The following is a 26,252-nucleotide window of genomic DNA, read 5'->3' on the forward strand; positions in this document are numbered from 1 at the left end:
TCTAGTTGTGGCGAGCGGGAGCTACTCTTCGTTGCAGTGCGTGGGCTTCTCATTGCGTTCGCTTCTCTTACTGTGGTGCACAGGCTCTAGGCGTGCGGGCTTCAGTAGTTGTGGCACGTGGGCTCAGTAGTTGTGGCTCGCAGGCTCTAGAGCGCAGGCTCAGTAGTTGTGGCGCACGGGCTTAGTTGCTCCGCGGCATGTGGGATCTTCCGAACGCATGCCCCCTGCATTGGCAGGCAGATTCTTAACCACTGCGCCACCAGGGAAGTCCCCATGCTTCATTATTAATACATTAAATAAGATCTAGCAACAGGTCTAATAACTACAGTAATTTCAAAGTAATGACTGCAAATAATATCTCTAAGATATATGCAAGAACTAAAGTGATATGAAAACATCTTATTTTTAGTGTGACAAAACCACAGGTGCTGCTGATATTTTCAAGGTTTGCTACCTTCATTTATAATGAAAGGAAATGCTAAATTTCACTTTGAATTTGATGAAACTAAAGATGTAATTTTTTTTCTCATCCAAGTTCATGGATTGATTATATCCATGGACTCCTACCTTAAGAACTGCCTGTCTAGATTTTAAAAGACTTAAGAAATTTAACAACCAAATGCAATACATTGTCATTTAATGGATCCTATTTTGAAAAAACAATCAACAAGCAAACAAACATAAAAATATTTTAGGAACAAGTGAGGAAATGAGAAATGGGAATTATATGATTTTAGGGAATTATTGTTAATTGTGTTGGGTGTGATAATGGCATTGTGGTATGCAGGAGAATGACTTTCTATTTCGGAAGTACATACCGAAGAAATCAGGCATAATAGGTCCTGATGTCTTCACATACACACACACACAATACACACACACACAATACATAGCATGCTCAGGGGAGGGTTTAGAAAAGGCATGGAGACAAGCACAAAGCCTGGAGGACTGTGGGGGACTGTTTGTGGAAAGACTTCAAATGCCAAGCTAAGGACTTTGGGATTGATCATCCTTAACGTTTGCTGAGCGTCGATTCACTGTTCAGCGCCGCACTAAGCCTTTCCATGCAAGTCTCACAGTAAACCGATGGGAAGGTGGTCTTATTCTCCCCATTTTGCAGGTGAGCAAACTACAGACTTTTTGAACAGGGGAACGACGCGAGGAAATTCGTTTAAACCGTGTGTGCACTCAGTAACAGTTCAAAGACATCAGGTGACCAAAAAGTGCACACACAGGGCAGGTGCAGAACCCCAGCGTGGGTATTACTTGGTATTATTCACGGTAGCCTCTTTGGGCGGCGGGCAGAAGTCCATCACCCCAAAAAGCCAGAGCTCGCCCCCCACCCCCAGCCTGCCTAGTGTCTCCCTCTCCGTCCTCTTTTCCGCAGGACCCAGGCTGGAGAAGGGGAGGAGCAGGACCCGACAGACGGCCGTCAGTCCCACCAGATAAACTGTCAGTGAGCTTGCTAAACAACGAAACTTCTAGACGCGGACTCCACTGCCTACCCGCCTTCTGGCCAGATTGCTGGCCGTGAAACTTTTCTAGGCGGAAACTACTCGAGATGCTACTGAAAGTAGGCTTCAGGAAGCAGCCTTTTCTCTCAGGCCATTTCAAAGCCCACATCATTGTGGCCCTGTACTGCCCGTGGGCCTCCGCAACTGGGCCTCTCCCATTCTTAAGGTGGGCACTGCCTTCCCTTGTCCACGCTCCAACAAACAAGCAAAATCAAATCCCGGCTTTAAAAACCCCAGGCGGTCCCGGGGTGGGGGATGGGAAGAGGCCGCCACCCCTCCCCCACACCGCGGCGCTTCAATCGCCCGGGAACTACCAATCCCGGCGTGCCCCGGGGCGGCGCGGCGCAGGGGCGCGTGCGCGGAGGGCAGCCGTTGGCTGGAGCGGCGGCTGCGCGGGTCGCGATGCTGTGAGGTCTGCGGCCGCTGGCAAATCGGGCCCAGGATGTAGAGTTGGCGGTGGCTGACGGCGCGTCTGACGCGCAGTTGGGTGGGGTAGAGAGTAGGGGGCGGTAGTCGGGGGTGGTGGGAGAAGGAGGAGGCGGCGGCGGCGGCGAATCACTTATAAATGGCGCCGAAGCAGGACCCGAAGCCTAAATTCCAGGAGGGTGAGTCTGAGCTCCTGGGGAAAAGGCATCTATCGGCGCAGGAGAGGGAGGCGGGCTCGGGGTGGTTGAGGTTTGGGGGCCGGGGGTGGCAAGGGCTGCGCCCGGAGGAGGCGGCGGACAGGGCTTTGTGCGGGGAAAGCGCATTGCGGCGGGTTATTTCGGTGCATCACGAGGAGAAAATACCTTGTGAAGCGAAAGCGTTAGGCAGGCGTTAGAGTGGCAGAGGGAGCCATTACCGCGTGGCAAAGCCTTAGTGCAGTGTTTGTTCTGAGGAAGAGGGCGCGGAGAAAGTAGCCTATTGTAGGGAGGCGACGGGCGCGCCATGGCGGCCGTCAGGGGAAGTGATGTGGCGTGGGGGAGGGGAGGCAGCGGCGGCGGTTTCGGGCGCCGGCGCGGAGCACCCCGGCCGCGTGGGCGGCCAGTGCCTGGCGGTCTGGGGCGGCCTCGAGTCCGGAGGTGGTCGCGCTCGGTGGAGTCGCCGGGCTGCGGCTGGTGGGGGTGGGCTTCGCGTCTCGGGGCGGGAGAACTGCGTTGTAAAATGGCTGCTGCAAGATGGCCGCGCCATCATGGCCGCCGGCGCCTGGGTCCCCGGCTCCCGGCCGCCGACGCCGCTTTAGGGCAGATACAGCGCCCCCTTCTTCGCCTGCTGCCGCGCGGGAACCGGTTCCCCGACGCTTACCCCAGGGAGGTGGGTGGGAACTGGAGAGAAAAAGCGCGAGCGTCTGGGTCGGCTTTGTGTTGCCGGCAGGCGTCTCTTTGCTTACCGAAAAGCCGAGTGCCAAGATCCTATGGGGATGTGACTGCGCTCTTGCTGTGCGGTTGCTCTTAAAACAATAAATAAAAGCTACCTGAACGCGGTATTATGTTTCCACTTATGAGTCCCATTGCCTTGCTGTTATCTTTTAAGTACAGCAGTTGTTTGACTAATTGCAGCAGTATTTGATTAACTGATTTGAAAGTTGAGTTTTTATTGTCTTTGATCGACATGTCTTGGCCGACGGTAGAACCTGATTTCCAGTGGAAGACAGCTCTTGAATTTCCACAATTAACGTATCTAATAATTTATATTAAAGCGGAGATTTAGGAGTAAACTAAAATGGAAGTAAAGTTCTGTGAGGCAAGCAAGAACACTTTAAAATTCCCTTTCATTATTATGGATGTGTTAGTTACCGTAGATGTCGAGACGTCTGCAAAAAATTGTAGCGATTTTCAAACTTTAATGTGCGTTAGTCATTTACACGAAACCCAAGTATATTGTAACTCTGGAATATTTAAGACGTTTCCAAGCGTGTTTTTGCTATGACTGACTCTTAATACCTGCTTTCTCTCATGCTGAGAAGCTGTGTTACTACCTTCTATAGATTGCCTTTTTTTTTTTTAAACCAGATATTTTGGAGCAGGGATTCTTAATCTAGGGTCAGTGTTTATAATTCAGAAGATCCGTGAACTTGGACGGGAAAAAGTTGTGGTTTCTGTTGTCTAACTAAAATTTAGTATTTTTCAGTTGTGAATGTTAGAACCCCTCCCCCACAAAATAAGCGAAGCAAACAAAGAAACAAAACCCCACAGTAGTATTAGCTGTATGTTTTCATGTCCCAGCATTACAGTGGTGGGAGAGACATTGAGATGTAATGTATGCTCGTCATTATTTCAGAGTTGTGGTAGTTATTGGATCAGTGGCTAAATGTTTATATCCATTAAGGAGCTCATATAAAACTATAGAACGTGATATTTTAAATGTTTTGGTAACTATTTCAATACAGTTGGTTTCTTTTGTAATACTGTTTTACGTGTTTGTAGAAAAATTCTGCGAATAGGCCCAAAGGCTTAACCGGACTGTGAAGGGTCCATGGCACAAAAAATTAATCCCCACTGTAGGTTATCAAAGGAAGATCACCCAGGTGTGGGACAGTTAAGGTTGGCTTGCTGGAGGAAGTGCTTTAGTTCTAAACTAGAGGGATGGTAAGAGTGATAACAGCGAAGGAGAATCCATGTGCTGCTATAGTGGTGAATTAGAGAAGAGTATGAACTAGTGTATCTGTAAGGTTTTGAAAGCTACCCAGGAGTCTCTGCACTTACCATTACCATTACTTTCCAGACATGTTTTCTACTCTTGTGTCAAGGTTGTAACCATCTTTAAGAAATTATAATTATTTATAAGACATTTTCAGAGAATATCTTGTAAGGAAAAACGAATATTCTGTTGGAACTCACAGAATTATATTAAAACACTGCAGAAGAATTGAGCTTCTGTAATGGTGGAAATACGAATGATCAGAAACAGTTTTTTTTCTAAATGGTTCTTTTAAACATGGAAATTTTTATTTAATAATGGTGCAACATGTTATAAGCAGTTTTTAAGTACAGACTTTTGCACTCCACTTGGTCTTTCACTTGAAATGTTAAAGCATAAGGTAAAGCTATTGGGCAACTAGCCCATTGTTAGGGGGAGGACTCTTAGCTTGTTAGGAGACTGACTGATGCTGGAATTTGAGTAATGTTCCCAGGAAGCAAACGAGTGGGAGCATGGGGAATTGGAATCGCATCACCCTTGGAATTTTAGAGCATTGGGCAAAATTACCTTTGTAGTTTGATACTAGAAAGGATTAAGAGTGAAGAAAGATTTTTTAAAAATATCTGAGACTGTGGTTTGCTCCTTCCCCAATTAACACTTCCATGAAAAAAAATAGGCATTTGTTATCCTGGGTCATGCTCTTCAACTTACTGTATATTTTTTCAACAGGATATTAGGGCCAGGTAGCTAGAATGGAGATCAAAGGGTCTTAGCCTCAGTGCAGTTGTCTTTGGAGGCAGCGGCCAAAAGGAGTGAGAGGGGAGTGAGGCCATTTTCAGGGTGACTTTAAAGAGTACCTGGAGAGTTAAATTTAGGTAAACAGGTCTGATCTTTGGTGCTGCTGTTTAGGCCTTATACCTTATCTATAGCCCCATGGTCTCATTCTTGTCCACAGTATTCAGCAGTGGCTCCAGCCTAGCTTTCTCTTGCACTCCAGACATGTGTACTCAACTGCTTACTAGATGGGTCCAGTTTGGTTGTCCTGTAGCCACTGTAACTTATTCCAAAATTGATCAGAAACCCCTCCCTCCATTTCCTTTTATCATGAATGCTCCCACCATGCTGGAAGTCAGTTTAAAGTGTTTCTACTTTGGCTTAGCTGTCCTCCTCACTGCTTTTGATTCATACCTATTTTCTGTTCTTATCCCTGACAGTTGGGAGAAGTCTTTGGTCTCCTTGTTTCTAGTCTCCACTTTTTCTGCATAGGCCTAGTAGCCTCAGGCAGTGGTTCCTCAGAGTGGACCACTGCACAAGAATTTGTCATCTGTGCTTTGGTACCTACCAGTTGCTTTCCTCAGCATGGGCCCTTCCCTGTGACCTTCCCAAGTAGCTCATCAGTCACTCTTCTTAACTGCTTATGAAGATAGTTAAAATAGGAAATCCAGTAAATTGTGCAAAACTGTTTGGTTACATGTCAGTGTCACCTATACTGCCCTGTAGTCTCTTCAGAAATGAGCTAGTAGGCTATTTTAATTTAATTTTAGAGCTGAAAAAGCTGACTCTCTTGGCACTTCTGTTACCTCTGGGCCTGTTGAAATCAAGTGGACCGAAAATAATGTGAGAAGTCTATTTCTTCTACAATCAAATGATATTTTAAGGTACTGCCAGGAATTGCCTGCCTGATTTGTCTGATGAGCAGGGGTGTCTTCCAGATCTTATTCCAGTTCCTAACATTTTATTTAGTCTTGCAAGTCTTAATGGTAGATGCAACACAGAGTGTAAGTTCCAAAGGTTAGAATTGTCTGGGTTTTTTTCTTTTTTCTTTTCTTTTTCCCATTGAAGCAGCCCAACACCCAGAACATCATTGAACACACTGAAGGCATGGACATAGTGGGACCTCTTTTTTTAAAAAAAACAGCTGTATCTGATGCACATTGAAATTTTTATGTACAGAGTGTTTTTCTTAGTTTAATCAGTTTAAGACGGTTGGAAGCAGAGAAGGAACAGGTAGAGCATAAGGTTCTAAACTTAAAATGTCTTTAAATCCCACATGTATCAGTACATTGAAAAATAAACCAATTCTGCCAGTAGATAGCTACAGTAGATTTAATTTGTTCAGCAGGTGATAGATGATTTGATGATTTTAATAGATTGATATCCTGATTACTTTTTGTTGTTTACATCAGATTCTAAGGTGTTTTTGTTGTATTGAAGTTTGATCTGAAGCGTTGATGGATACATTGCCTTACCCACTTGTCTACTTTTTTTTTTTTTTTTTTGCGCGGTACGCGGGCCTCTCACTGCTTTGGCCTCTCCCGTTACGGAGCACAGGCTCCGGACGCGCAGGCCCAGCGGCCATGGCTCATGGGCCCAGCTGCTCCGCGGCATGTGGGATCCTCCCAGACCGGGGCACGAACCCATGTCCCCCGCATTGGCAGGCGGACTCTCAACCACTGCGCCACCAGGGAAACCCTTGCCTACTTTTTTGAGGAATACCATGGTACAAGTGTGATGGCTCTCCATCACAACCAGATGTGCATGTTCTTATATATGAAGATAAATCACAACTAAACCAGTGCTTTTTTTTTTTTGTCTTTTTTACTTTTACAGGTGAGAGAGTGCTGTGCTTCCATGGGCCTCTTCTTTATGAAGCAAAGGTATTAAACTTGTACTCTCTTGAAAAGTTGGCTGAAATTACTGGTTGGATAATACCAGTTTTTAATGGTTGGTAGCTTTAGTGAGAGCTACCTTTTTCATAGATGTTCATAGATTCATAGTTCCTCATCTTCTCTTTATGGGTGTCTTACTGCTTTCTTAGTGGGTCTTATAAAACATTGCTGTCTTACCATTCATCTTACTGAGCTGCTAAAGGTCCAGTAGTTGGAAAGAGCATTTGAGGGGAAAGATAGAAAATTGACTATTAATGGGAGCAAAGTAGCATTTTGTAGTTAATGACTTGTGAGAAAATACTGCCAAAGTTAACTTTATTTGCAAATATAATGTGCTGAGTAAGCACTGAGTAGTTACGTTAAAGGTAAAAACTAACATTTAAAATGAGTACGTTTAACTTATTTGTTGGATTGTTTGGCAAAGTTTGAATTGTTGGGGGGTTCCCTTTCCCTTTTCTCTGTATCAGTGTTGTGCTCAGGTAATAAAAACTGATTTTCCATTTAGCCAAAGGTAAGTGGAATGATGCATTATGAAATCAAAGGTGTTCTTAGTATTTTGTTTCTGGTAACTTTTTTAGCACAAATATTTAAGGTGTGTCAACTTCTTTTACAGTGGTAGTTTTTTAAAAAGAACAGTATGCTGAACAGTATAATATTTAACGGCAATTTCTACGTATGTTCTTGGTGAATAGTTTATGTCTCTGAAAATAAGACTGTAAAGTGTGAGTGTGACACCATTTTCACTACTTTTTACTTATTTTGAATACATAGTGGATGTATGTTTTTAAAGTTCTAAAATGGCTGAAACTGGATTCATGGAGATGGTCAAGAACTTTTTGTGTGTGTATGTATATCTTAATGGTATAATACCGCTGCAGCTTATAGTATATTCTAAGTCCTTTTTATCATTTATATCCTTGAATGTTTTTTTTGTTGTATCAACTTCTGGCAAACTCTACTGGACTGGCAGATTTTTCTGCTCTGGCAGCAGAAACACTCCAGGGAACAATTTAAAATGGTGATTGAAATAGCTTAAACTATTGTGGTTCTCTTGATTTGCATCTGATAAAAACTTAAATCCAGACAGTCCTCACTTTTTCATAGTTAATGACTTCTCCTAATGATTCAATCCAATTTGTTTGGCTGCTTTTAAGAAGAACACAAGATGTTTTTCATCTGTCACTTTGCTAGTTGCTGATAATCTGCAGCAGAACAGCTATTGCCTTGTGTAAACTAATGAAATTTTTTAATGATTCAAATTATTCAAAATTATTTTTAATTTTTTAAGAAGAATTTAGTAATTATTTAGCTGAATTTATTTTTGAAATAAATGTAGCCTTTGGCTAATTGGACTTAGAGAAAGCACAAATACTGTTTTCATTAGCGTTCTTGGATAGCTTATCTAGCCCAGTGATTTAAGGTTTTAGGGGGACCTTTTGTGCTTACGGTTCTTCAGATTTGTTGGACTGACTCCAACAGATTTTAAGACTGTTCCGCAGTTTTATAACTCTGAATATCTAAGTAGTCTGAAGGCTTAAATAATGTTCTTTTAAAGAGTTGCATCTTATTATGTTCATTTTGGCCACCAGAGAGTTTAAGTGTAGTTTGTCTTCGAAAGATTGGATACTTGAAAATTATCCAGGTAGTCTTTTTTTTATTTCCTTCAGTATTTCTAAGTGAACTTTTTCTTTTTTATTTCAGTGTGTAAAGGTTGCCATAAAGGATAAACAAGTGAAATACTTTATACATTACAGTGGTTGGAATAAAAAGTGAGTATTAGATCTTTAAAAGCAATGTTTTATTTATAATTAACAAGGTAGCTTTGTGTCGTAGATTGATACAAGCATATGCTTCTTAATTCTTGCAGTTTTAATGTAAATACATGTTGAGGCAAAGGTGAACCATTTGTAGTGTGATGAAAATAGAATAGAAATTAGGGTATACAGCCTTTTTTGCGCTGCACTGCGCAGCATGTGGGATCTTAGCTTAGTTCCCTGACCAGGGATCAAACCCACGCCGCCTGCACTGGAAGCTTGGAGTCTTAACCACTGGACTGCCAGGGAAGTCCCCTACAGCCATTTTATTTTACATTCTTCGGAGTATTTCTTGTGTTCCGGTATAGTGTCTAATAATAATTAGCCCAACTATTTTCTGGTTTTGGTACATTTTAGGACAGCTTGAGTTTTTTGCCTTAACACAAACTTAGTGACTCCATATGGTATTTCAAGCAGTTATACTCAAAGCTAGTTGGCTTTTTCTACCTAGAAAAGGGGGTGGGGGAAGATTGCCTGATTTGGAAGTATTAGCCAGCTCATGTTTTGAACTTTGGAAGCGTAATTAAATGCTTACAAAGTGAATTCGTGTGGTTCACTTTTTAGCATGACTTAACAGAGGTACAGAAATTTAGTTACAGAACCTAATTTTGCACCCCAAAGAGTTAAACTTTTTTTTCTTTTTTAGAAGTGATGTTGCTGGGAGTGGACAGTGGTTATAGATTGAACCCATTCTAGAATGTTTAGCCATTGGAGTTCTTTGTCAGTGATGGGTCTTTCCTCTTGGGGCCCATAAATATCACATTTGATAATTTAATTCATTTATGGTGCTTGTAAGTGAATAGCCTATAATTTTTATTGTGAGAGGATTTTAATTTTACTAATGGTGTTTTGTCCTTCAAAAATAGTACTGCCAGAAAGTGTAGTTCTTGAGGAGTTGTTTTCTAGCAGATTTTAAAGCTTTGTGTCACCTTAGCCATACTCTGGTAGCTCTCCAAGTGAGCACTGCCATCTGATTTGATGAATACTCTTGCTTTGGAAGGAGCTTTTCTCCTTGACATTTACTGACCCTGTGACTTTGGTCTTCTTTCATACAGTCCCATAGCCCGGTGACCAACCCAGTTAGTTTTATTTATTAGTTAGAAAATTTTATCACAAAATGGTTTTAGCTAAGATGAAATACCAGACCCTTACTTTTTCTTCCATTAGTATAATTGTAGAAAGGTGAAGATGTAAAATGTGTAAAAGCGCATTCAACAAATGATTTTTTTACAGTTAATGATAATTAAAATATTTATAATGATGATATGTTGGAAATACAGTAACTCAGAGTGACCCTGTGGGCTTTTAATCCTTTGGTCTTTTTTAAAATTTATTTTATTTTTATCTTTGGTTGCGCTGGGTCTTTGTTGCTGCGCATGGGCCTTCCCTAGTTGTGGCGAGCGGGGGCCACTCTTCATTGCGGTGCACGGGCCTCCCACTGCAGTGGCCCCTCCTGCCGCAGAGCATGGGCTCCAGGCGCGCAGGCTTCAGTAGTTGCGGCGCACGGGCCCAATTGCTCAGCGGCATGTGGGACCTTCCCGGACTAGGGCTCGAACCCGTGTTCCCTGCATTGGCAGGCAGATCCTTAACCACTGCGCCACCAGGGAAGTCCCTCCTTTGGTCTTAATAGAAGTAAACGTCTATGATTTTAAATGGGATTTCAGGATTAATGCTAAATTGAGTCTAATATCCAGGAAAGTTTATCTTCTGGATCCCAGTGTAGTTTATGGCTTTTTCTTCCCTATTAAAAAAATGAAGTGTTTAAAACTGTATTTCAGCCTTTTACTAGACTTAATATGTTATATATCAATATTCTGTTAACATCAGGTAAAGTTGAGAGTATATCAAGATATAAAGAGAATCTCAGTTCTCTATAGGGAATAGAATATCTTATTTATGCATATCATTTATGGGAAGTCTATCCAGGAAATTAAAGAAAAGCAAATAGCAAATTTATGCAATAGGTCTAACCCCATCCCCGTGTACACTTTAACTGTTTTAGGATTTCGTCTTAATAGCAGTGAAGGCAGCTTTTGTGCTTAATTCTTTCATGTATAATATTTTCTATAAAATTACATGTAGGTATGTACAGTGTGAAGACTGGGTTTTAAGTAGCTTATAAGAAATTGTGGAAATACATAAAATGCTTTCATTTTCTGATAGTATTGCTTGAAAATAAACCTTTGTTTCCTTTGTTATGTTATCTAGTAACACAAATAAATGATAGAGTACATAGTTTTTTGTTTCATTTTATATATTACTCCTTGTAAAAAGAATTAAGGGAAAAATAGCACTAAATATTGGAGATCTTTATATTTTTGTAGACGTACTGAGGAATATTAACAAGGATGTGTTTTTTGTAGTTGTTTTGGTATATAGATGAATATATGGAATTTTGAAATTTTTGATCTTTAATAAGTATTTAGAGAAGCCTTTAAATCCATACAGAAAGGAGGAGGAGTTGTTCAGATACCCAGCAAGTATGTTATGTTTTTATTTAGTGCTGTGTGAGTAGTGCCATGGATCATTGTGACTTTGGGAATTAATGACAGGCTACCTTTAGAAAATTCTGAAATTCTTTTATGCTTGAGCTATATGTAAGAATTTCTGGATATTTGGCCTTCAGTTACTACCCTAGTAGTGGTGTTCTTCAGAGCAAAACATGTTGTCATTTCATTTTCCTGTGGTTCAGCAAGGGTTTTCAGCTCCTGACATGTGAAGGAAACTCAAGAATTGGTTTTCAGATCAAGGTTCTTATTTAGGTGCATTTTATATCAGGGGAATGAATTTGCAAGGTTCTAAAATGGAACTTTGTGGTAAATAAAAATTTGCTAGCTCCCTTTAATTCAGAGAGAATTGGAACAGATAAAAGAATAAGATCCTCATTTTGAGTACAGTTCATAGGATACTGTACTTTCAGAAAAGCATACGACAAAAGCTCAGTCTCCAAACTGGAATCTTCTTAAACTTCAGTAAATGTATACTTTTTCAAAAGCAGAATAGATAGTAAGATATTTCTGAATTTTCAAACACCTTACTGGAGTTTGTTGACACAGACATTTAAGTATCATCTTTGTAAATAAATCTTAAAGCTTAAGCTGAATTCTACACCCAGTTACTGAGATGACTTTGTGCTGTGCTGTCTGTATCAGAAGTGCTGTGAGGCCCAGGCGCTCTGAAAACACTTGGAAGACACGTGAGGATATTGTAGCACTTTTCCCTGTTCCTGAAGGAGCTCCTCAGTACACCACCCCCTCCTGACCTCTAGGTAAATGCATGTTTTCAAGTTTCCTCTAGGAGATCATGCTGAGGGGTGCGTTTTATGGTTTAGTCTTCTTTTGGCTGTCTTACATAAGAGGTCAAAGGTGGGAAATGATTAAATAAAAGACTGAGGATACATCTCTTTGTGTCACTGAAGGAGCTCCATCAGCAGGAGGAAAAAATTTGCACAAAAAGTTCAGCATTCCCTAAGAAATACTTTATCTTTGTTTTCCCCTTTGGAAAAAAAGCCACATCAGAAATCCTGTTCTGAACAACAAGGTCCTACTATAGCACAGGGAACTATATTCAGTGTCCTATGGTAAACTATAATGGAAAAGAATATGAAAGGAATGAAAATATACGTATTACTGGAGCAGTTTGCTGTATAGTAGAAATTAACACAACATTGTAAATCAACTATACATCAATAAAATAAAATTTTAAAAAAAGATCTTGTTTTGAAGGAGCTTTTCTAAGTGCCAGAAGGCCTTAGCAACTAGTAAGAGAGTGGTTGGTTCTATCTTTTGATGTTTACAACACCAAGAATGGTTTTGCCTCGAAAGTTGGTGTATTCGTTTGTGAGTGAGTGATAACCATTGTAACACTTCAATTTACAGCCTTAGCTGAGCTGATCTAGATGGTATTCCGTATTGTAGACCTCCTCGTATGTTTCTGACAGACCTTGAGTGTTTATTTTTTATGTCAAACTCTCAAATGTTTTATATGTATTATTTAATTCTCATAACAATCCTATGAGATAGGTACTATTATCCTCATTTTACAGGTGAAACTAAGGCACAGAGAGTTCTGTAATTCTGTATCACAGGTAACCAGCCAGTTAGTTTTAGTTCTTTAAGAAGTCAGCTTATTATGGATTCCTGTGCCTCTTTTTTTGGAATTAAAGTTCTTTTAGGTACCTTTATTCTGTAAGGATAGTTGCTCAGGGGCTCTTATGCTAAATGCCATGCTTTTATGCCATTTTAAAAAACAATTTGAATAATCTGTTTTTGGACTCGCAGTTTAGATTTGGAATGTTGCTTCTGAGAATATGTTTATTGCCTTAAGAAAACTTTTATTTATTTATTCTTTGGCTGCACTGGGTCTTAGTTGCGGCACATGGGATTTTTCATTGTGGCATGAGGGCTTCTCTAGTTGTGGTGCGTGGGCTCTGTAGTTGCAGCATGCGGGCTCTCTAGTTGTGGCGCATGGCTCAGTGGTTCTGGTGTGCAGACTTAGTTGCCCCGTGGCATGTGGGATCTTAGTTCCCTGACCAGGGATAGAACCTGCATCCCCTGCATTGGAAGGTGGGTTCTTAACTACTGGACCACCAGGGAAGTCCCTTTACTGCCTTTTTACAGAACAGATTTTCACTTTAGTTGAGAATGAATTTGTAATGCCAGTTTGTCAAATTAGTTCAGAGAAGTCCAAAGTCTTGCCTCCTGTATTTCTAACAAAACATAATTGGAGGACAGAGTCTGAGTAATAATGGAATAGTTTTGAATGATATTTTAACTTTTCTCTTTTTCAGTTGGGATGAATGGGTTCCAGAAAGCAGAGTACTCAAATACGTGGACACCAATTTGCAGAAACAACGAGAACTTCAAAAAGCCAATCAGTAAGTTTGTTTTGCAACATGAATATCAGGAGAAATGCCTGTAAGTTCATTTTGGGAAATGAAATCCACAGTGGAAGTCATGTTGGCTGCCTGCCTTTAAAATGATCCTTGGGACCTATCAGCTGCTGTGTTATGACTTTGACTTCAAGTGATCAGAAAAGCCTTTCCTGGGGAAAGGAAGTAGCATACATATCATTTCTGGAGTCTGTCCTTAGAGGTAGGTAGAAAACAGAGCAGGATGTTGTTGGAAATTTCTGAAGTTGCAAACTCATTGTTACGGTCTTATCTCTTGGGCTGTTTGGAAGGTACACTTCGTGGGGGAGGAATAAGAAAGGAAGGGGGGGTTCCCCATTGTTACTTACCTCTGAAAAAGCACATTGAGAAAAGGAACCCTGAAAGAATGTGTGGTCTATAGGGTAATTGTTTTGTTTTAATTTCAAAACTGAAATATTACGAAAATGGAAATGATACAATGGGATCAGATTAAAAAAATTGGGATTGGTGAATTTCAAAACAAATGGAATTTTCAGTTATATGAGAATCTGTTGTCACTTTTTACTACATTTATTTTAATTTTCGTAAGTATGGAAGAGCCGAATCCTAGGCCTTTTTACTGTTCTTCCTTTCTTGAATTGATTTTTGTAAATACATTATTTCTCTGTTGAACTTGTTAAGTAAAAACTTTGTACCACAATATGTATAGGCTCGGGACTTCAATTTGAATATAAATTTCAAAATGGAATCAAGTGATCAATTTATTTTTCCACATAAATACTCATTTTAAGATGATTTTATTGAAATTATTTTTGAAGGGAGCAGTATGCAGAGGGGAAGATGAGAGGGGCTGCCCCTGGAAAGAAGACTTCTGGTCTGCAACAGAAAAATGTTGAAGTGTAAGAAGCTCTATCTTTGTTTTAATTTTACATACTGTTTGTGAAACTCAAACTTGACACACATTGTCTTCTGTTAGGATTTATTGAAAATGAAAACTGGAACATTGTTGTGATTGGAAAAATGCCAATGAGAACCCCCTTGGTGTTGGGTTGCTGAGAATACCTCTTAATTACATACTGATTCCTTAATTACATACTGAGTCCTTAGCAGTTTTTCCCCCCACCTTTCCTTTATTTAGTAAAGGAATATTTCCTTTATGTAGTAAAATATACATAACATGAAAATTTACCACTTAACTCTTTTAAGTGTATAATTGGGTCGCATTAAGTACATTCACAACCCTCCTCCTCCTTCTAAAATTTATTTATTTATTTACTTACTTACTTATTTACTTACCGCACCAGGCGGCATGTAGGATCTTAGTTCCCTAACCAGGGATGAAACCCGCGCCCCCTGCAGTGGAAGTGTGAAGTTTTAACAGCTGGACCACCAGGGAAGTCCATTACAACGCTTCTTTTAAGTTATATTAAATATGTATACGTGTAATGTATTTTCTTTTACAAGTATAGAGTTGAATTATCAGGACACAAATTTTGAGATTTGGGAGATAGATTGGCCTTTTCAGTAGTGCTAAATATGTGTGTTAGTTTTAATTCCCCTTTTGAAACCCATGATAACTGTGTGAGATGTTAAGGTTTCAAATCATCCCCCCTCCTCTCAACCCCCAAGAAAAAGAAAACCATTCCTTGTTAACACTTAAGATTTAGAACATCTTGGTAATAAGTCTATGTGTGCAAGTCATATGCATACACACATTAGTGTAATAAGTTTATGTACCTGAAAGCCAGTGTGGGAATGGTAGTGTAATAAAAGAACATAAAGAATCATAATTTTTATTAAAAGATCATTTTTTCTTGCCACTTGAATATTTTAAGAACAGATAGGTTTAATGAGTGGTCCGTCATGTGCTTCTTTTCAAAGGATCAAAAGTAACGTGCTCTAAAATATGATTGATTTAAGAGAAGTATGTTTTCCTTGAGATTATATTCTGTTGCTTTTAGACCTAACTAGTCTGACTTTACTACCTAAAAATTAGGTGATAGTAATGAAGGTAACGATGCATTTTGAAATGTTTGGGATTTTAACCTTTTTGGGTGAGTCTTTTTCTCAAGGAGTCTGCCTTTTAATGGGAACATGACACTTTGATAAGATTGTAATCTGAGTACTTAGGAAGGCATCATGTAATTTTAAGTATTGCTTTGCCCTGGTAGAATAGAAGATCTATTTTAAAATAAAAATACTGAGTAAACCTGGAGATGTATTTATTTTTTAATTCTTTCATTTTGATTTGAGGTTTTGATACAATTTTTAATATTTAATGTTTAGTTTTATACCTTACACCATCTTTAGTGTTTGGTAATTGTTCTGTAGCTTTCTCTGAATATACATAAACATGTATGCATCTGGTTGGAAAATATGAGAACCAGATTTACCTTTTTTTGTTGACATCTAGGTCCTTAAGGTTGGGTGCTTATTCTTTATAAACTAATAGTGAATATACGTGAATTTTATTAGTGCTTTGGCTTCCAAGTATACTTTGGTTGTTCATTATTTAGTGGCATGACTTGTCTCAAGAATGACTTTGGGCTTCAGTTATTCTTTCAAATACATTGAATCTAACAGTTAATATTTTGATTATAACATTTAGTCCTGAGGCTTAGAAATAGGAAGTCAGACAACACCAGCAGTTTATTTATTGTATGAAATCCATTGCGTACTTTGAGAAAGTAGCTTGCGTGTTTAATTAAATACAAGCAAGAAGGTTGAAGCAAGAGTCTTTTTTTTTTTTTTTTTTTTTTGCGGTACGCGGGCCTCTCCCTGTTGTGGCCTCTCCCGTTGCGGAGCACAGGCTCCAGACGTGCAGGCTCAGTGGCCATGGCTCACAGGCCCAGCCGCTCCGCGGCATGTGGGATCCTCCCAGACCGGGGCACGAACCCGTGTCCCCTGCATCGGCAGGCGGACTCTCAACCACTGCGCCACCAGGGAAGCCGGAAGCAAGAGTCTTTATGACTGGTATTCATTGAAGTATAGTTTATAGATCTTTAGAGTTGAGATCAGTTGTCAGTATTTTTTCTTTAATTCTTTGGTATAGACTGGGTAAGAAAGGAGTGTAAGGGCTCTTGGCTTCTCTTGGTCCGCACATGTTCCTGACATGTAAAAGTTCATGGTTTAATCTGACTCAGAAATACTGTCCAACAAATATTAGTGTTACAGAAGTTATAACCTTAGAGAAGGAGGGAAAAACCTGTAATATCAGATGGCCAGATTTTTGTGTTTATAACCAGCATAAGTTAATGTTGAGTCATCAAATGAACCCCAAGCTCTACATTAAATAAATACGGGTAGTTAACATTTGTAAGTATTAAAGCTGTAGAAAAGTAAAAATATTCAGGTGTTCTGTTATGGTCTGTCCAGCATAATCTATAATCATGGGCTTTGTAAACTGTTTTCCTTGTATTGCAGAAACAATTATGTATAAAATCAAAGTTACTAATTTACTCTTTGTTAGTGTGTATATAAATAAACATGAGTTAAGTTGCTGTTAGAGATGATAACCAAGACATTAGCTTTGTTCTACAAATGGGAGAACAGAGTGTTTGGTGTTGTAGTGGAGGGAATATAGTTGAGACGAAATAAAGTGAAAGAATTTGGACCAGTGAGAGTGGAGTAATGGATTGGTCTGAAACATACAAATCTAAAATCAAATTATGCTGGTACTGAAGTAATTGGGAGAAAATATTTTAACCTTCGGAGCTTTTTTTTTTGTGTTTGTGGAACTAATAATATTATCCCGAAGTATATTTTTATCACTTAACATGCTATAAACTTACAAACGAATAATATAACCCTGGAAGGAAGTCTCCTGATGTGGTTTTGGTTTGGTTTTCTAGTATGTGGAGGGAGATATGGATTTAGCCAACTATCAGTAAAAGTCCTTGTGTCTGAGTAGTGAATGAGAATATGCAGGAAATAAGATTCCTGCCTGATCTTAGCAAACAAGGCAGTATTTCTCTATGAACTTAACCTGGTAAAAGGAATTTAAACAGAGGCAGTTTTACTAGCAATAATTACTTATCTTTCTTCTTTCTCTTCCCTCCTTTCAGGAAGACAAAAAAGAACAAACAGAAAAGTAAGAATATTAACTTTGTTTAAATTATTTTGCCTTTTATAATATTTGCATTTTGAATTCACTGTTAAATTTTTAAAGTTATGAAGTTTTAGAGTAAGCTTATGTTGATGGTCTCAAATATGAGTCACAGCAATGTTACAGAGTTAGGTACATAGTAGTAGAGAACTCATACTCTTTCTACCATGGAGAAGCCTGTAAGCGTTTATTATTGTCATGTTACTTAATGACTGATCCTGAGACAATAACATTTTAAAAATAAATGTAAGATGGTAATATTAAATGTCGCTTTGTACTAGATGTTTGGTAGAGCTGTTTATAAAAGTTATATTTTTGGTAGGAATATGATTCTTTAATGTAGATTTAAGTAAAATCAGTGTAATGGAAAAGTCAAAAGAGGGTATGTCATGAAACTAGTTTCCTTAACAGAGTTTCTCATTTATTAAGCTAAAAATACCCCTTCCTGACCCCCAAATTTTTACAGCACCTGGAAATGGAGATGGTGGCAGTACCAGTGAGACACCTCAGCCTCCTCGCAAGAAAAGGGCCCGCGTAGATCCTACTGTTGAAAATGTGAGTTTTTCCTTAAGTTTATGAATATATAGCATGTTAGAATTTTTAATCTTGTCATTTTACAACACAGTAAAAGTCATAGAACTTTGATTGTCTCAAAAGCATTGCTAATATGGTTAACTACTGAAGTGAAAATACTCCCCTTTTTTGGATAAAGGATATATTTGTATACATCTTTATTTCACTTGTAGCACTAGATACGTTCCTGCTAGATTTTACCCCCAACTCATCATCAGATGTTCGTTGTGAAGCTCTGTGTTCATGTACAACACTAAATATTTCTTTGGTATTAGACTGAATAGACTTAGCTAGGTCACATTAAATGGTTTAGTGTGTCCCAAGATGATTTAGTAAACCCACAAAAAATGCCAGGAAAGCCTATCAGTTCCACATGTATGTGTGGGTACAATAGTTTAGGATTCTTACATAAGTGAATAAAATATCTTATTTCTAATTTATTATGTTTATAATTTCCAAAGTTATGAATTTGAAAATAGGAGTTTTAAAATTTTAACCAATGTCGTTTACATTTCTGAAGCTGAGGTTTAAAACAGTGGTATGTTCTAAAAATTAGGTATTTTTAGGCAGTTATTGAAGACAAATTAGAAGACAGTACATTTAATTTTCTGTATTAAAGATGTAACTTTAAGATAGTCGTGTTTGGGCTTGTCTTTGGAGGTATGACTATTCAAAATAAGTAAATTTGAAAATACTAAGCTAAAATGCATCAAGTTGGAGTGGTCATTTATAGAGGAAAAGGAAATTTGCTAAAGAATATTTGCTTTCACATGAAAAGACATAGAATGTCTTTGTTTTTATTTTTATTTATTTATTTATTTTTGCGTTATGCGGGCCTCGCCCGTTGCGGAGCTCCGGACGCGCAGGCTCAGCGGCCATGGCTCACGGGCCCAGCCGCTCCGCGGCACGTGGGATCTTCCCAGACTGGGGCACGAACCCGTGTCCCCTGCATCGGCAGGCGGACTCTCAACCACTGCGCCACCAGGGAAGCCCTGTCTTTGACATTGAATCAAGATAAGATTCTTTTCTCCCAGGAGTTAGCTATATGATCTCTCCATTTATCAGTTTTGAAATGACAATTCCAGCAGTCCATTTGAGTTAAATCATTAATTTATACCCAGAGGCTCTAAAGGTTCAGAAAAGCCTTTAGAAAGCACTTTTGGAGCTGTTACTCAGCAAGAAAGGACAGATGTTTAATACTTTTCCTTTTTTTCTGTTTAGGAGGAAACGTTCATGAACAGAGTTGAAGTTAAAGTAAAGATTCCTGAAGAACTAAAACCATGGCTTGTTGATGACTGGGACTTGATTACCCGGCAAAAACAGGTAACTTGAAAGCTACACAGATTGTAATATATATGATATGTTCTTGCTAGTGTAAAAAATTTTTTTCTAAAGGTAAAGGTTGTAGACTTGAATATTGAAAGTATGACTGATGAGTATTTTAATGCAGGGACTGAATAATTTGATTATCAGAAAGGACTTGGGATTAAAACAAAGTACATATATCAAAGTCCATGAGTTTATAATGATTTTTTTAAAGGTCAAGATAACTCATTGTTGGCAGTTGCTAGGTCAGGAACACATTATTCTGAAAATCCATAAAAACAAGCATGTATTTCCTGTTTTACTATCATTGAAAATGGGATATTGTCTCATACATACGTTGCTGCTAATGGAATGTAATAGGAAGCACACAGTACTGCCTGCATGGTATTTGTGACCTCTAAAAAGAACCTGAAACTGACAAGACCCTAGGTCTAATTACTTGTGTACAGGAGTTAGGGACATTATGAGGTATGTATGTAACATCACAAGGGTAGTCATCGAAGTCCAGAATGAGGCACTCTACAGGACAAAAGAACCAATTTCTAAAATAGCGCAAGCAGGGGTAGGGGAGAAGTAAGGACTGTGTGAGGATTATGAAACTTCATAGACATCAGTCATACACTGTACAGTATGTGGACTGCGTTTGATTCTTGATTTGCCTCTGGAGCTAAACTGCTAGGTTTAGCTTAGTTCTACCACTTACTGAGTTGGGGCAAGTTACCTGGCCTTTTTGTGTTTTAGTGTTTACATTTAGTGGAATAATGGGTCCCAACCTCATAGTATTGATGTGAGGCTGAAGAGAATATTCAGGTAAGTGCTTCAGACAGGGTCTGGCACATAATACTATACAATACATGATGACTTGATAATATCACAGAGGTAAATTTGTGTGCAAGTGTATTCCATATATAGTAATAGTGTAATGTGTCCAACAGATTGAGTCTTCAGAGCCGTGCTGTCCAGTATGGGAACCACTGGCCACTTTTGGCTATTGAAATTAAATAAAATTAAATTTTTAGTCAGTCACATTAGCCATGCTTTAAGTGCTGAACAGTGCCCTTTTCTATTTTATAATACTATTAGGTCATCTTTTATTACGTTAAAGCTTTTCCAGTATACTTTTCCTTTGAAAAAGAAGATACTAGTATTCAAGTGTATTTTTGTTTTCATAGCTCTTTTATCTTCCTGCCAAGAAGAATGTGGATTCCATTCTAGAGGATTATGCAAATTACAAGAAATCTCGAGGAAACACAGATAATAAGTAAGAATATACATTTCTTTGAAGTATACCCAAAGACATTTCAAACATTATTTCTTTTTTTTTTTTTTTTTTTTTTGCAGTACGCGGGCCTCTCACTGTTGTGGCCTCTCCCGTTGCAGAGCACAGGCTCCGGACGCGCAGGCTCAGCGGCCATGGCTCACAGGCCCAGCCGCTCCGCGGCATGTGGGACCTTCCCAGACCAGGGCACGAACCCATGTCCCCTGCATCGGCAGGCGGATTCTCAACCACTGCACCACCAGGGAAGCCCCAAACATTATTTCTAAATAAATTATCTGAAATGTGTACTTTAAAACAATACCATCAGGGGCTTCCCTGGTGGCGCAGTGGTTAAGAATACGCCTGCCAATGCAAGGGACACGGGTTTGATCCCTGGTCTGCGAAGATCCCACGTGCCACAGAGCAACTAAGCCCGTGCACCACAACTACTGAGCCTGCGCTCTAGAGCCCGCGAGCCACAGCTACTGAAGCCTGCGCGCCTAGAGCCCTGTGCTCCGCAACAAGAGAAGTCACAGCAGTGAGAAACCCGTGCACCACAACGGAGGGTAGGCCCCGCTCGCCTCAACTAGAGAAAGCCTGCGCGCAGCAACGAAGACACGACGCAGCCAAAAATAAAAAATAGAATAAATTAAAAAAAAAAACCATCAGAAACTAGTAAAATAGAATTTTATTGCTTTAGGGGGTTTGGCTGGCAGATAGATGTTTTCTTTTCTTTTTTGAATTTTATTTTTTATACAGCAGGTTCTTATTAGTTATCTACTTTATACATATTGGTGTATATATGTCAATTCCAATCTCCCAGTTCATCCCACCCTCGCCACTGCCCCCGCCTTGGTATCCATACGTTTGTTCTCTATATCTGTATCTCTATTTCTGCCCTGCAAACTGGTTCATCTGTACCATTTTTCTAGGTCCCACATATATGTGTTAATATATAATATTTGTATTTCTCTTTCTCACTTCACTCTTTATGACAGTCTCTAGATCCATCCACGTCTCTACAAATGGCCCAATTTCGTTCTTTTTTATGGCTAATATTCCACTGTATATATGTACCACGTCCTCTTTATCCATTCGTCTGTCGATGGGCATTTAGGTTGCTTTCATGACCTGGCTATTGTAAATAGTGCTGCAGTGAACATTGGGGTGCGTGTGTCTTTTTGAATTATGGTTTTCTCTGGGTATATGCCCAGTAGTGGGATTGCTGGATCATATGGTAGTTCTATTTTTAGTTTAGTTCTTTAAGGAACCTCCATACCATACTGTTCTCCATAGTGGCTATATCAGTTTACATTCCCACCAACAGTGCAAGAGGGTTCCCTTTTCTCCACACCCTCTCCAGCATTTGTTGTTTGTAGATTTTCTGATGATGGCCATTCTAACAGGTATGAGGTGATAACCTCACTGTAGTTTGGTAAACGTTTTCTTAAAGGGCCCAGATAAGTAGGTGTTGCAGGTAAAATCGAAGCTATATCTAAGTACCTATATAACCATTTAAAATACAACTATTCGAAGATGTGAAAACCATCCCTAGCCTGAGGGCTATAGTTTGCTCACCACTGGTCTATTTTTGGAATTGATTCCTTGCCTTCTTATTAAATCTCTGTTTTAAAAATCTGTTCCGTAGAGGCTCAGGGTCATTAGTTTAACCTTTTAATTTGTTACCCGTATGTTGGTTGACTTAATCTTGATCTCAATTCTTTTCAGTGACCTGCTTTGAAGGTAAATATTTTTATTCATTTATCAGGGAGTATGCTGTTAATGAAGTTGTGGCAGGGATCAAGGAATACTTCAACGTAATGTTGGGCACTCAGCTGCTCTACAAATTTGAGAGACCACAGTATGCTGAAATCCTCGCAGATCACCCTGATGCGCCCATGTCCCAGGTGTATGGAGCGCCACATCTACTGAGATTATTTGGTAATACTGCCATTTAGAAAACAATTTCACTTGTTTTCCTTTGAGCCTTTAATATTTTTGTCTTTCCTAATTTATATCAAGGGGTAACATAAAATAACATTCAAAAATAATGATTTAGTTCCAATTTGAACTTTAATATAGTAAAATCCAAAGTCAGTTTCTAAAATCATATACTTTAAAGGAATCAGTGATTGTTGCGTTTGCTAATGTAATTAAAATACATGCTTATAGTGCTACCTTGGATGTAACTTTGACTAAATTCTTTTGTTTAAATAGTACGTATTGGAGCAATGTTGGCCTATACACCTCTGGATGAGAAGAGCCTTGCTTTATTACTGAATTATCTTCATGATTTTCTAAAGTAAGTCTAAAGATTAATGCTTGAAATAAAAACATGAATTAGTCTAGTGTACTGAAAATTACTCTGTGATAGACTGACATTATATAGATGTTATTATAAAACTAAAGTAAACAGAACAATGTGTGGTATTGGTACAAGAGTAGATACATTGTTAATGGAACAATGTAAGTGCAAATGTAAGCTCTTAAAGATGAAGGGAATATATGTTACACATACGTGTTAAAGGGCTGGTATCTTGAACACAAAGGAGTTTTAATATGAAAAAGATGAACAAAACAGTGAAAAGTAGACATTAGAAATTCACAGAAATGTCAGTAAAAAGGCCATTAAAATATGTTTAACATAATTAAAATACCTCTTGTCGATTGGCTTATATTTCTGGAGAAATGGAGGAAAGGGCAATCCTGCTTTTTACAGCTTTTTGGAGGGCATTTTGGCAATGCATATAAAAATTTTAAATGTGCTTTTACCCTTTGACCAGACAGTTAGGCTTCTGGGAACTTATCCTGTAGAAATACTTGAAGGCACAAAGATTTCCAAGCATGTTTATTGCATTAAAAAAAAATGAAGAATTTTAAACTGTTATTAGTAGATGAGGTAGGTCTAAATATATGAATCAAGAAAGATGTCCATGTTGTGTCAGTTAAAAAAAAATAAATTGCAGTAGAGTATGGTATGATTCCTCTGGTTTGTAGAGAAACACTTTCAGTCTTTGGAATAGATGTGGAAAAATAAGGATCATACTTAACAGTGAGTTGTCTTGTGGGCATAGTTTTGGGAGAGAAAGAGTTTTCCGTTGCTACTTCATATAGTTGTGTTTGAATTTTCTTAAAATGGCATCGTGTATTTTATAATAATTTTAAAACCAACACGAACCTAGGAATCTAAACAGCTTTATCGTCTGCTTTACCAATGATGAATTCACATCCTTTCTCTGCTCCCACTTTATGAAACGGAAGTGCTCTGCTACTCGACATTTCAGGTCCCTTTGATTTTTATGTTGTTAATTCCAAGTGTAAACTTGAGAATTACTGGTCAATTTCTGAATCTGTATTTAAGATGATGGATTTCAGAGAGCTAAAGAAAACACCTAGATGTTATTCTTTTAGACACCTGTTTCTTAAAGGTAGTCCAAGTGCTCAGGTTGGTATTCTGGTGACTCCTGTTCTTTGCTTATTTGAAATACGGGGAGTAACTCTGGACTATATATCCTTTTTTGTGTTGTTTGGTATATAACCCTATTTACCTGAGTTACAATTACATAGTTTTACTGTGAGGTTGTGATTATTTTAGTATATTTTAAAGTGCTTTGTGTGGCTTCTGTATATAATTGAGAAGAGATTAGTATCAAAATATGATTCTTTTTCACGCTTGTAATGAATATTTCATTTTTAGATACCTGGCAAAGAACTCGGCAACTTTGTTTAGTGCCAGCGATTATGAAGTGGCTCCTCCTGAGTACCATCGGAAAGCTGTGTGAGGCGCTTATACTCACGCTTGTTTGGATCTCTGTAAACACATTTTTGTTTATTAGTCCTTCTCTTGTACAAATGATGTACTTTGGAAATGTTAGTGTATAACAGAAGTGATGTTTGTTTTCTGTTTGATTTTAAACAGAAAATAAAAGGGGTTACAGCTCCTTTTTTCTTTTCTTTTTTCATTTCAAAGTTGCTACCAGTGTATTCAATGATGGACAACAGAGAGACGTACTGTAGAGTGTTTTATTGCTTAGTTGACAAAGCTGCTTTTGAATGCTGGTGGTTCTATTCCTTTGACACTACGCACTTTTATAATATGTGTTAATGCTATATGACAAAATGCTCTGATTCCTAGTGCCAAAGGTTCAATTCAGTGTGTATAACTGAACACACTCATCCATTTGTGCTCCCCCCTTTTTTTTATGGTGCTTACAGTAAAGAGCCCATCCTTTGCAAGTCATCCATGTTGTTCCTTAGGCATTTTATCTTTGCTCAGATTGTCAAAGAATGGTGGCTTGTTTCATGGTTTTTGTATTTGTGTCTAATGCACGTTTTAACATGATAGACGCAATGCATTGTGTAGCTACAGTTTTCTGGAAAAGTCAATCTTTTAGAAATTGTTTTTCAGATCTTCAATAAATTTTTTCTTTAAATTTCAAGGAGCAGTGTGCTTGTGTGGATGCATCACAAAACCTTTGTATATTGTGTATTCCTTCTTGTATTTAGACTGATTTTTCAGGTGAGTGATTTTCTTGTTTGGCCTTTCATGGAATGAGCAGCTTGGCTTCATTATCTACCTACCAGCAGCTTTGGTAGTTTGCCCTCTTGAGTTCTGGCTAAAAAGTTAAGAGGTTCACATGACTATTTCTCTGCTTTTCATAGACTATTCTTATTAATTTTGAGCACTGAGGGAGTTTTTTACCTGTGTGACAGCTAGCTTTCTGCTAATTGTTTACTTTGAGGTGTTTACCAACATTATTCACAATGCCTATAATTTGAGCTCCTTCCCCCAGTTTAAATATAGGCCTCCTTGAGAGGTTTTGACATGTGTTATCCCTCACCTTTGTTCTGTGGAAGTTCTTGAAGTTAAAAGGCATCTCATCTCTGCTTCTAGGAGTACCCCCTGTGATTTCTTCTTTGTTCTCCCATACAGTCCATATATTCTTGTGAATGGTTATAAACCATGAAGTCGACTGGCCAAAAGCTGGGCCCAGATTTGGCTCTGTCGTCCCCTGGCCGCGACACTCACTTCACTGTCTGAGCCTCGGTCTCTTCATCTGAGATAGGAAGGTTTGTTGATAGGTTGACACAACATCTCAGACAATTGTTACGTGCTTTTTACAGGTGAGTTGACAGAATCAATCAGCTCTGGAATCTTCTTTCCTCCCCTTTTGTGGTTTGGCAAGAAGCTGGCTCAGCAGGTGTGACTTAGCTCAAAGGAAGAACAGGCTGAGACTGGAGGTTGAATTCCAGAGGTTCCCCCACTTGCTAACAAGGCCACCTTGTTGACCTTGGAAGCATTGCTGTCACACAGATGCCTCGAGGTTCCTAGCCCCACCCCAAATACGTAGAGCATTATGGGGGCAGGTCCTGTGTCTGGCCCCGCTGTGGCCACCCTCAGCGCCACTCCTGGTGGGTCAGGAGAGCTTACAGGGTTGGCACCTCTGCTAGTTCTAGGTTTTCTCCCAGTAACTCGAGTGGGTTAGTGATGTGTGTGGGAGTCC

The 26,252-nt window shown here is 39.1% G+C and overlaps 1 protein-coding gene across 1 annotated transcript; it reads left to right on the top strand.

Moving 5' to 3' along the window:
• Positions 1-1,889: 1,889 nt before the first annotated feature.
• MORF4L1 (mortality factor 4 like 1) lies at positions 1,890-25,187 on the top strand. Its single transcript, XM_082617711.1, has 12 exons — positions 1,890-2,119; positions 6,744-6,790; positions 8,504-8,571; positions 13,406-13,492; positions 14,305-14,385; positions 17,551-17,576; positions 18,058-18,146; positions 19,386-19,487; positions 20,663-20,751; positions 22,517-22,689; positions 22,966-23,050; positions 24,446-25,187. The coding sequence occupies exons 1-12, from the start codon at positions 2,080-2,082 to the stop codon at positions 24,528-24,530; spliced, it is 972 nt and encodes a 323-aa protein (XP_082473837.1). The 5' UTR covers positions 1,890-2,079; the 3' UTR covers positions 24,531-25,187.
• The last annotated feature ends 1,065 nt before the right edge of the window (positions 25,188-26,252 follow it).

The sequence above is a fragment of the Mesoplodon mirus genome (genome assembly GCF_964341445.2).
Source record: "Mesoplodon mirus genome assembly, chromosome: 4".
Lineage (NCBI taxonomy): Eukaryota > Metazoa > Chordata > Mammalia > Artiodactyla > Ziphiidae > Mesoplodon > Mesoplodon mirus.